This window comes from Terrapene carolina, unplaced genomic scaffold, assembly GCF_002925995.2.
Source record: "Terrapene carolina triunguis isolate 2854851 unplaced genomic scaffold, T_m_triunguis-2.0 Scaffold42, whole genome shotgun sequence".
Lineage (NCBI taxonomy): Eukaryota > Metazoa > Chordata > Testudines > Emydidae > Terrapene > Terrapene triunguis.
Window position 1 is genome coordinate 20,031,179 of NW_020664393.1, and position 12,107 is coordinate 20,043,285.

General features: G+C 39.2%; 1 protein-coding gene across 3 annotated transcripts in view; it reads left to right on the plus strand.

Moving 5' to 3' along the window:
• Positions 1 to 12,107, plus strand: part of RNGTT (RNA guanylyltransferase and 5'-phosphatase) — a 409,198-nt gene that overhangs the window by 294,913 nt on the left and 102,178 nt on the right. For all 3 annotated transcript variants that reach the window (XM_026654244.2, XM_026654251.2, XM_026654249.2), the window contains one exon: positions 5,600 to 5,700. In XM_026654244.2, the coding sequence (XP_026510029.1) occupies positions 5,600 to 5,700 (101 nt within the window). The remainder of the gene's footprint in view (positions 1 to 5,599; positions 5,701 to 12,107) is intronic.

Genomic DNA, 12,107 nt, shown 5'->3' on the forward strand with positions numbered 1-12,107 from the left:
GTGTGTGTGTGTGTGTGTGTGTGTGTGTGTGTGTGTGTGTGTGTGTGCGCGTGTGAAATTCTCCTCAACTTTTTCTTTTCATCCATTGCCTCGAAATATTTCTTCTTTCTCTTTTCTTCTGCACAGCTGATTTTACATTGGGTTTGGTAATTTAGTGCAATTTTAATTTTTATTTATATTAAGAGCTTGTTTTACATCCATGATATGATGGATCTGAGGTGGCAAGCACCGTGTAAATGCATCTTTTCTTCAAGAATACAATGCCCTACATCAGACAAGCTGACATAGTCTTTCCACTGTCTGGGAAATGTCATTTCCCAAAGGGGAGTTTGGCCTGTGTAGCCTTCACCGTCCAGGTGAGACGTGAATAGGATCATGAGCTTAAAAAGTCCTCAACCTGGAAGAGGCTTTTGTACCTGCTTAGAGCCCTCTGAAGCCTTTGGATTTCTCTGTTCAGGATTTGGCATAGAAGTCCTGATCTTTGGATCTTGACTCTAGGTTACTTTACATCTCAGTCCCATTACCTGTCTCTGTCTAAAGGGCAAAAAAAAAGGTGAGAGAGATAGATGAACGTAATTTGTTGGGGAAGAGTCAACATGTTTTTTGTAAAGGGAAATTGTTACGGCTTGTGGGGGGACACAAGGCCCTGCACCCCCGGCTTCCTGCGATTCACCATGACTCTCAGCCAGCCAGTAAAGCAGAAGGTTTATTTAGACGACAGGAATACAGTCCAAGACAGGTCTTGCAGGCACAGACAACAGGATCCGCCCCCAATTAGGCTCATCTTGGGGTCCCACGGGCACCACAGCCCCCTTGGGGGGTCAGAGCCCCGTCTGCATCCCAGCCATTCCACCAGCCAGCTCCTGCAACTCTCTCTCCCCCCAGCGTCTCCTCCCCCAGCCTTTGTTCAGTTTCCCGGGCAAAGGTGTCACCTGGCCTCTAACCCCTTCCTGGGTTCTCATGTTACATGCTCAGGTATCCTCCCTCAAGGCCAGTCTCCCATCCCCCAATGTAGACCATCCTAGCCACACTCCCCTGCCTTCCCAGGCCAACACTCCCCACTCAGCATTCAAAGACCACATTAAGAACAGTCCCAGTTCATCACAGAAATCATGCCTCACCAATCTACTAGAATTCTTTGAGGGGGTCAACAAGCACGTGGACAAGGGGGATCTAGTGGATATAGTATATTTAGATTTTCAGGAAGCCTTTGACAAGGTCCCTCACCAAAGGCTCTTAAGCAAAGTAAGCAGTCATGGGAGAAGAAGGGAAGGTTCTCTCATGGATTAGTAACTGGTTAAAAGATAAGGAACAAAGGGTAGAAATAAATGGTCAGTTTTCAGAATGGAGAGAGCTAAATAGTGGTGTCCCCCAGGGGTTTGTAGTGGGAGCAGTCCTATTCAACATATTCATAAATGATCTGGAAAAAGGGGTAAAGAGTGAGTTGGCAAAATTTGCAGATGATACAAAACTACTCAAGATAGTTAAGTCCCAAGCAGACTGCGAAGAGCTACAAAAGGATCTCACAAAACTGGGTGACTGGGCAACAAAATGGCAGATGAAATTCAGTGTTGATAAATGCAAAGTAATGCACAATGGAAAACATAATCCCAACTATACATATAAAATGATGGGGTCTAAATTAGCTGTTACTACTCAAGAAAGAGATCTTGGAGTCATTGTGGATAGTTCTCTGAAAACATCCAATCAGTGTGCAGCGACAGTCAAAAAAGCAAACAGAATGTTGGGAATAATTAAGAAAGGGATAGATAATAAGACAGAAAATATCATATTGCCTTTATAAAAATCCATAGTACAGTACACCCACAACTTGAATACTGCATGCAGATGTGGTCGCCCCATCTCAAAAAGATATTGGAACTGGAAAAGGTTCAGAAAAGTGCAACAAAAATGATTAGGGGTATGGAACGGCTGCTATATGAGAAGAGATTAATAAGACTGGGACTTTTTAGCTTGGAAAAGATACGACTAAGGGGAGATATGATAGAGGTCTATAAAATCATGACTGGTGTGGAGAAAGTAAATAAGGAAATGTTATTTACTCCTCATAACACAAGAACTAGGGGCCACCAAATTAAATTAATAGGCAGCAGGTTTAAAACAAACAAAAGGAAGTATTTTTTCACACAACGCACAGTCAACCTGTGGAACTCTTTGCCAGAGGATGTTGTGAAGGCCAAGAGTATAACAGGGTTCAAAAAAGAACTAGATAAATTCATGGAGGATAGGTTCATCAATGGCTATTAGCAAGGATGGGTAGGGATGGTGTCCCTAGCCTCTGTTTGCCAGAAGATGGGAATGGGCGACGGGATGGATCACTTGATGATAACCTGGTCTGTTCATTCCCTCTGGGGCCACTGGCATTGGCCACTGTTGGAAGACAGGATACTGGGCTAGATGGACCTTTGGTCTGACCCAGTATGGCCGTTCTTATTTTCTTAATAAACCTATCATTATGTGTACTCCAATAATCTTGCTCTGCAAATGATTTATCACTTGCAATCTACTATATTATAAGTATTGCTACACTAGTAGATCCATAGATGAAGGTTTCAGCTTTCTACATGTCTTGACAGATGATACAGTATGGTAGGATAGTTAGGGAACTTCAGTCACGTTGGAAGGACAGAGCAGTAGATGGAATGGCAGAACCTTCTGTTCATTTCGACAAAGGAAAGGTAGCTGCTGCTCCAACAACTTTTGCTTCCTTCCTCTGCTCGCTGTTTCTCAGTAACCGTGATAAGAGCAGTCCATGACTTATGATTTCACAAGCAAACTATGGAGAAGTCTGGTACAAATTGGTGTGTATCAAAGAACTCATACTTGGTCAAATACTGAATAACTAGAAATACTATTTGGCCATAGACAAATTAGAATTCAAAAACACAACAATAAATAATACAGTTGCATGTATTAAACTCAATCAATTCTTGCAGGAATATATATTTAGTAGTAAAAAATCATCCCTATTTAATGGCATTCCCTCACCAAAAAAAAAAAAATTGTTTTGTCATCATCAATACATTATGAGAATCACTGTGGAGAGTAACTCTACTTTGAATAAGACGATGTGCAGGACTTTCAGTTATTCCAATTTTCTATCAACACATTTTGATAAATTAATCTATCCTGAAAATAATTTTTAATAAATGATTAACGGATATTTTTTTAAATATGAAGTGAAGTAATGCAGTCTGTAAAGGTTAAAGACCTTACTCTGAATAATGTTTTGTCCTATTCGCTTAAGATAAGTAAATCTATGTGATATTAATATCTGCCTCTTTTTAGCACAGTAGTTGATAATGACAAAACTATAGTTTGAAAATACAGATTACTAGAGTGAGGAATGAGACAAGTAGCCTCCCTTGAAAGAATATAGGTACTTCACACTTGGGGGTCTTTCACAGATTACTCTTGTAAGGGAAAGCATGGGAGAAAAATGACAGTGAGAGGGAGTGACTGGTAGCTATGGAAAGAAAGAGATGTAAGATGGCAGCTGGAAGATCTAAAATGAACTGGCTCTAAGAAGGAGGGGAGATTAATATTTTATGGCTTGTGACTTTTTTTGTATGTCACCAACAGTGTCCTAGGCCCTTTGCAGAAGGGTGTGCAGATAGTCAACTTGCCCTGGATAGCTCACAATAGTATACATATCATGTGGAGCAAGGAAAAGCAGTTCAATGTTACATTGCAGTCATGTCTTATTAATTCCACTGAAATGATAGATCTAGGAGGAAGAGAGTGGAGGCATGTTTATTTGGTTGGGAAGACCAATGAACTTAATGAACCATAATGATGGTTAAGGCTGCGTGTCTGTCACAGAGGTCATGGAAGTCACTGATTCTGTGACTTTCTGTGACATCTGCAGTGGCCGGTGCGCCTGGCTCAGGGGCTGCCTGAGCCGGGCAGCCCCATGTCCAGCAGCAGCAGCAGTTGGGGTGTGTGAGGGGGCTCAGGGCTGTGTGAGGGGGTTGTGGTGCGGGGCAGTGCTTACCTGGGGTGGCTCCCCGGCTCCCACCAGCATGTCACTGCAGCTCCTAGGCAGAGGGGCCAGGAGGCGTCATGTGTTGCCCGCAGCTGCAGGCGCCGCCCCCTGCAGCTCCCATTGGCTGCGGTTCCCGGCCAATGGGAGTTGTGGAGCCGGCGCTTGTGATGGGAGCAGCATGCAGAGCCCTCCTGGCCACCCCTCCCCCTAGGAGCTGCAGGGAAATATCGGTCAGAGCAGGGTAGGGATCCTGCCAGCCCCCCCCCCCATCTTCCCACTCCAGCAAGGGTCCCAGGCCATGCGCCACTGCCCGCCCCTCCCCCCCCCAGCACCAGCGGGGGTCCTGAGCCATGCACCACCGCCCTCTCCCACCAGTGCCAGCGGGAGTCCTGGACCAGCACCCGCGGCGCCCCCGGACCTCCCCCCCAGAGCACCTGTGGACCCCAGCCCAAGTTTTAGTTAGGGGTATATAGTAAAAGTCATGGACATGTCACGGGTCATGAATTTTTGTTTACTGCCCATGAGCTGTCCATGACTTTTACTAAAAATACTCATGACTAAAACATAGCCTTAATGATGGTTATTAGTTTTATCTCTGATGAAATAAGAGAAGATTGCTTCTTTTACATTATAAAGAAATAGAAATGCTAAATACAGACAGGAACTTCTGACTAAATGCCATGGGTCTCTTACATGTAAATCACATAGATGAGTCCTAGTTTAAGTGCAAATAGCATCATATAGTAGTAGGTAACAAGGTAGTTCTCCCCACACACTCTCACCCCCAGTCCACTGCCTGGCTTTATTTTAAAATACAGTGAACTGGTGAATTCTATCATATCCCTAAATACTTTACTTTTCATTCTACCCTGTAAGTCAAGCAGGTACTCTATCTCTTAGGCAACTCATCTGAGCTTATTGTTCCTGGATAGAAAAGCAGCATACAAAGGTACCTGTCATGGTTTTCTTTAATCTTTACACAGCACAGTCTTCCATTGGTAGAAAAATGTTTCTAATTGGATCTATCTGAGGAAAAAAATACGGTGACTGATCATGACTTGTTCACATTGTGTTTAAAGAAAAAAACAACCCATAACCAAACACAAAAAGCAGTATAGCTAACAGAATCACTGGTCTTAAAATAGTCTGAAAAATTTGAGGGTGCAAAAAAGATGTTTATATATATATAGAGAGAGAGAGAGAGAGAGTCAACATTTTAGATTCTTCTTACGCTGTTTCATCTCAGTTTGAGTTTCCATGTGAAAACACCTTTCTAGGAGAATGTTATCTTTTTATTAGCCAGAAAGACATGACAAGTACGTTAATTTATATTTTCTTTCTCAGTTCTTTGTCCTGTGCAATTGTTTGAATACAGTGGGATAGTGAATCAGATGTAAATAAAATGGTGAATACTCTATTTGTTGCATATAACTATTGTATTTTGTCATACATTTTGCCAAATACTTCAGCTAAAAGAATATACTTAAATACAGCTACCCCAGAAGTAAACAGTCGATAAAGTAGAAAATGCTGAATTTTAACTTAAAAAAAGCCTAATAAAGCATAATTAAACTGCTCTTTAATTTGCTTTAGAAATACAAGCCGGGTCGATGTGATGATATTTTGAAATGGAAGCCACCCAGTCTGAATTCTGTTGATTTTCGTCTAAAGATAACAAGAATTGGTGGAGAAGGGTATGTAATCTCTTCCCTTCCTTAACCTTTTTAAATATAATCTAAAATATTCACTTGAATGGTCCTTAGCAGCAAAAATTTCTCTGGTATTATTACTTGATCTTTTCTAGGTTTACCTCCCCTTTTCCCCACACACACACCCTATTTCGCTTTCTGTAGCATTTGTCCATTAAAAGCATAGCCAGTTGTTTCTTTGACTTGTGGTTGGTACTGTACGAAGAAGCTGTACCGCAGATGTGTATAACTGAATTTCCCTAATTCGTTATTACTAAAGAAGGCACATTAAATTCAACAGCATCTCTTGTGCTTTTAAAAATTAAATTTGCTGTATGTTAAATTATTATCTATCCACAATTGCACAGAATGGTATAACAATGAAGATTTATTCAAGACCTTGCTTTAATGTAGCTCTTTGACTTATTAGTTATTCTTTAATATCCACCAAAACCCCATCAAGGAAGGTAAGGTTTCATAGCCCAAGACATTTAAATGTTCTTTAGATAACGTCACTTCTACCTATTTCTCTGTCTGGTGCATCTGCTGCTTGTAAATTGCATAAATGTATTAAGCAATGGCAGTTCCCATGTGTGATTGTTCTGGGGTTTAAGTCATTAAGTTACGTTTTCCATGGAAGAGGTTTTGTTTAAAATCAAGTTAATTGATTTTCAGATTGTTTAATATTTTAATATCTGGCTTTTATTCCTGCTGACAGTTTGATATACTTACTTTTAGCTTTTCTCTTCATTTCTCTAGTAACTATGAAGAAAGTAGTTTTTCAGTTAATTCATGTATTGCTCATTATTCCAGTGAACAGAATTGAATAATGGTAATAACAGCACATCTAACTCTTTAAAATACTTGCAGGTCTTATTAATATATAGAGATTGTGATAGATTGTGAGTGTGTCTCATCCTAAGGACACGGAGAATTATTTGAAAATATACAGAACTACTAACTTGTGGATATGGCACAAAGCCAAAAAATACCTGTTTGGATTTCAACAGAAAATGTGTATTTAATATCCAATAGAAAAACTGTTACTGTTTCTGCTAGGGAATATATTAGGATGTTTGTTTTTAAGTTTAGCTTTTGAGAGGCAGATGTTTCCAGTTTAAAACAAAAAACACATTATCATCTTTGCTTTCTTAAAAAAGGATATTGATTGTAATCACTTAACCGGATGATTTTCCATAATAAAAATTAAGCTATATTAGCCAAACAAGGTATTTAATTGCAGGGCGGTTTTTGTGATTTCTGCTGAAGCTTGAAAATGTTACAGTAATGAACCATGATGTCTAAACAAAAAAAGTTCACTCATTTCATTTTAAGTGGAGTATGCATTTGATAAGATGATACTGATTTCGCACAGAAATAATAAACAAAGAAAAGATGCTGATTATAATTTATTCAATTTGATAGATTTATGTTACAATTAGATTAGAAAAGGAAAATGTTATAAACAAGAACAATTTCTAGAAACTCACCTAGAATCTGTTGGAGGTAGGATACTTGACTAGATAAATCATTGGTCTGTTCTCATAGGGGAAGTCCTACTTTCGAACACTGAAAACATTTATTACATTCCAGCTACATTATATGTTTGGTGTCCAAAATGTGGAAGTGACTTCTAAATTTGTGTGCAAATGGTTACTTGTATTCAGGCTTGACGGAATTGGAATTATATTTATTTATAATTTTGACAGATAATATCAATGTTATTTTTCATCATTTTTTTTCAGTTTTTATGTATTTAAATATTCACAATTGCTGACAATAGATGCTGAGATTCAAGAAGTTAAAGCTGTAGAACCATTAAAACACAAATCGTCAACCTTGCATGTCAAAATATATAAAATAAATATCCTTAAATCAAACTCTCGTAAATTCTCAAGCATCTTTTATTTACTTTGCCTGTCTATAAATTTCAGTTATCATCCGTGGAATTATTTTTTGTCGGTTTGCACGTGTAGGGTTAAATTGATGTTTACCTACATTTACTGATAAAAATCTAATCCTTCCAAGCCTACTTTATATATCTTGGTGCCCATATTCCCTGAATAAGCATGTGTTGAATAGCCAGTTTAGGCAGCCCCTTTTTACAATTAAGCTCTAAATATCAAATGCAACAGGGGTAAATGAACAACTTAGATTACAAACTTAGATATTTTTACCGGGGTTGCTTGATTATCAGCATATAGACACTACATATTTTCAGTGTGTGCTGTACTACATCACATGTATTATTATTATATATGTAAAAAGAATCCAGGATTATCACTCTACATGTCACTCTGAGGCGTAGAATGTCCATAGAGCCAGTGTGAAGCAAGGAAAACAGCTACAAGTATAGCTCTTTTTGTTCAGAATATCATTTCAATCACTTGGATTTGTGTCCTGTTATTCAATTTTTAAATTCACAGCCATATTGACTTTGCAGATGACAACTGTGCAAAGAATTCTAGACTATTGTGATGTCAAAGGCAACTCAACCAATCACCATTCTTCCTCTACAGCTAATTTGCATGCAGCAGTTTCATTGGTTGCATGAAGGAGGAGTGTGAACATAAGGTGGTGTGTGCATAGAAAATGGATTGTTTGATCCAACTGTCAAACCTGTGCAACAGCACAGGCTTTCAGCTATTAGATCATCTGTGTATTATAGTGCCTAGGAACCTCATTTGTGGGCCAGGACCTCATTGTGCTTAGGTGCTGTACAGAACACAGAACAAAAAGTCAGTCCCTGCCCAAAAGAGCTTACAATCTGAGTATCGGCAAGTATAAATAAGAGAACAGACTGACAGAGAGATGAACAGGAGAGCACAAGGAAACAATAAAACAATATTGGTCAGCATGACAGGCTGTGGTCTCCACACACCAGCAGCCTAACTGTTGTTAAAAGTTAATATTTTAATGAAGTTTTTAACATAACTAAATTCACAGGGGCCTAACAAAAGAAATTTAATGAAGTACTGAGTAAAATATTATGTATTGTAATTTTTAAAGAAATATTTATGCTGAATAGTGATCTATAAAATCATAGCCTCTGACCAGTTAATCACAAATAATGTATAAGTAATATGGTGCGATTAATTGGCAGTTGTTAATTCAATTATTCGGTTTATTGCTTGGCAAAACCTTAACAATGTACTCCCAGGAACTGTGTAAGGTAGGTCATTTATCTAGCTGGCTGGAAGAAAAGGGCTTGTTCCTCTTATAAGGTCTCCATCTGCAATTGATGGCAGAGGGGGAAGGTTTATCTGGATGGGGCAAGGAGGAAAAGGAAGTGGCCAGACCAGGTGTGTGTGTGTGTGGAGGGGGGACACTGCCATTCCAGGTGAATGGAGGAAGAGGCTGGAGAGGGCATTATTTATACTTTGGGCAGGTCCAGAGAAGCCCTCTCACTAGGATCAGGCTGGCAATACCCATCATGGAATCAGAATAAAATTGGGTTTCTTCATGATTCACTGTAGACATTATGCTAGTCACCAATTTTTCTTGGAGGCTGAGAAGGAATTTTTCCCTCACTGCCAGATTGGCTGAAGTGTAGTGGGCTTTATCACCTTCCCCACAGTGGGTCAAAGACTCGATGGGGTGGCAGGGTTATTTTATTAAATTTTAGGTTAAAATTTCGCAACTTAATAAATAAAAAATATGGCAGATTCCAGTGTGGGTACTCATTACAGAAGGGATACGGTTATGAGATAAAATGGACTTGAAGGGGATGTAAAGGAAAACATCCCTTAAAGGAACTGGGGAAGCAGGATTCAGGGTTCCTAATGTCTTGTACAGCAGGGAGTCAATCTCCCTCCCTCTTCAAGCGCCCTTAACCCTCGTAGGGGAAATTGGTGGGGTCCTAGCAGTTGCCTGGCTGGGAACAGATTAGAAAGGGGGAGAGCTGAAGCCGGACAGGTGGAAACAAGGAAATACTGATGATGTGCATTGTACAATTTGTTGCTGAGTATTTCCAGACATTTTAAATGAATAAAGCTTCAGCCTAATTAAACCACATCCATTACCTCTTGTCTTTCTTCCAGCATGGCTACGTGTTGTAAAGTTGTTTGAAAGGTGTAACAGAAATATAAGGATTTTTTAGATGCTGCAGGAATATCAAAAATAATTACGTGTAAGTGTATGCTTTAAAAAGGAGTTTCAGGACTCTGAGCACTGCTATAATAAAATGGCTATGAACAAGCACCTGTTAGATTGAGTTCTAATATAACTAGAAAATCTGTTTCATTAAACTGAATGCCTTGCTGCTAGCAATTCTAAAATTATGACATTGGGCTTCCTTTTGGTTTGTTCCCAAGCTAGGCTATCTGAAAAAGCAAGCATTGATATAACTGTCAACCTGTTAAGGAAAGTGGTTTTTTCCCCTTAGGTCAAAAATACTATATACTGGACGGAGGCTTGACAGCTGAGCAATGCAGAAGTGATTAGAGAGCTGCCCTGAAATTCATCCGTTATTTTACAATACAATTAAGCAGTGATGTTTATGGAATCAGAATTTATGTCCCTATATTGATCTGTCACTGACAAATGGTGAGACAAATCCGCATTTATCTCAAATAAACACTTGAGAATCCTTTCTGCTCTCCATGGAGAGCTGAATAAATGGATTCTGAAACAGTAAGCAAAGGTTACTGCTCACAATTAGCAAGTCCTCCATTCTACTTTAACTTTTACTTTAAATATGGGCAAATACCTAAATCCCTACCACCTCAGGATGTGATCTTATCAGTGCTCACAACCTAAGCAGTGTTGGTGCAGGTCAAATTATAAGAATACTCAAGTTACTTTAGGAAATGGTGTTGGCAGTGCTCAATTTGTGCCAGGGATTGCCAGGACTGAGTCCCGGCAGCTCTAGACTTGGCAGTTCATAGCCCCCACACCTTTGGGCTTGCCGTGTCAGTTATGAAAATTAAAAAATTGCTTGAGCCCTAGCACCAAATTGCTTGAGCCCCAGCCCTTCTTTAATTACAAATTAAGCACTGCGTGTTGGTGATTCAGCCACTATCAGTCTTTTCACTGCAGCAGTACTTGTCTTGTGCCCTTAGCATGGGATTACGGGACACGGTGCTGTTGGACCCATTGTTTTTTAGATGGAATATGTAACTGAGATCCTAATTACTTGTAATAATCTTGTGGTAATTTTCATACAAAAGGGGGTTGTCTGTGGTGACTATCTAATTCCCATTTGTATAATTATTTTCTACCTACCTAAAATTCCTCCTGTGGTTTCCTTGTCTAAATTGTTCTGAGGTGTTAGTGTTCTCTATTAAGTAGCTGCTGTGTTCCACTCCAGACATAGCTGTATTCAGTGATGGATAGTTGGATGATTCTTTTTATCTGTTCAGTCCTTTTCCCATTGAAGTCAGTGGGAATTTTGCCATTGAATTAAAAAGGAGCAAGATCAAGCCCATAATTTGTAAAGCATCATCAGGAAAGTCTCTATAAAAGTAAAATGTTGTTACTACAGCAAGTTGCTGTAAATTACAGGCATTGCTCCATCCCAGTAAAAGGCAGATTTTATAGTTTTTTGTTTTTATGTTACACAGATGCTTGATCCTAAAGTCCCAGTCCAGTTTTAGTTGTATTTAATAATCAGCTGAATGAAAATAAGTTTTGGTGGAAGGCCTGCGTCTCACAAAAACGAGACATTCAAACTGGAGATCTCCCCTATTCCATACATTTAAAAGAAGGCTAACTTCACTTGCCAGTACTTTGAAATCCTTTCAGATTTTCCTAGGTTGTAGTCTCATAACTGCAGGCCATTCAGCCTTTGAGTGGTTTCTTGTGTTTTGCCTAAACTATATTGATCCTAATAGCAGTAAAACTTCAGGAACATGAACATACATATCTATTTCATTGCTGAGTGATCTGTTAATCAAAGCACATTAGCAGAAAGAAGATATTCACTTGCTGCTCTGCAGCATCCTTGATTTATCACAAATGGAGAAATGCTTTAAAAGTCTAAGGTAACTTATCCCAAAGAGCCAGATTTTAAGAACATTTCTGGAAAAATTAAACAAATATTGAAGCGTTTGAAGAATCCTCAGGCATCAGTTTGTCCGTGTCCACAAACTTCCAGATACATAATAATGGCATACAAGAACTGAATCTCAAAACTCTTCAGTCATTTCTCTGTTAGCTCTCCCTTTGTGCAGTTTGCCTGGTGGCTTTCTGAACAAAGTGTGTTAAAAGCAAATGACAGACAAATGTTTGGTCTGATTGGCTCTGAATGGAAGCATCCAAACAGGTGGGACAATCAGATATGTCAAACCATTGATACCATTTCAAATCACAGAAGAGCATCAATTTTGTGTGGAACTTTGACATATAGGAAAGGTTCGAAGGAATTTTACTCATCTTCTAAGGGAGAAATAAATTATAAGGTGTAATTTTACAAA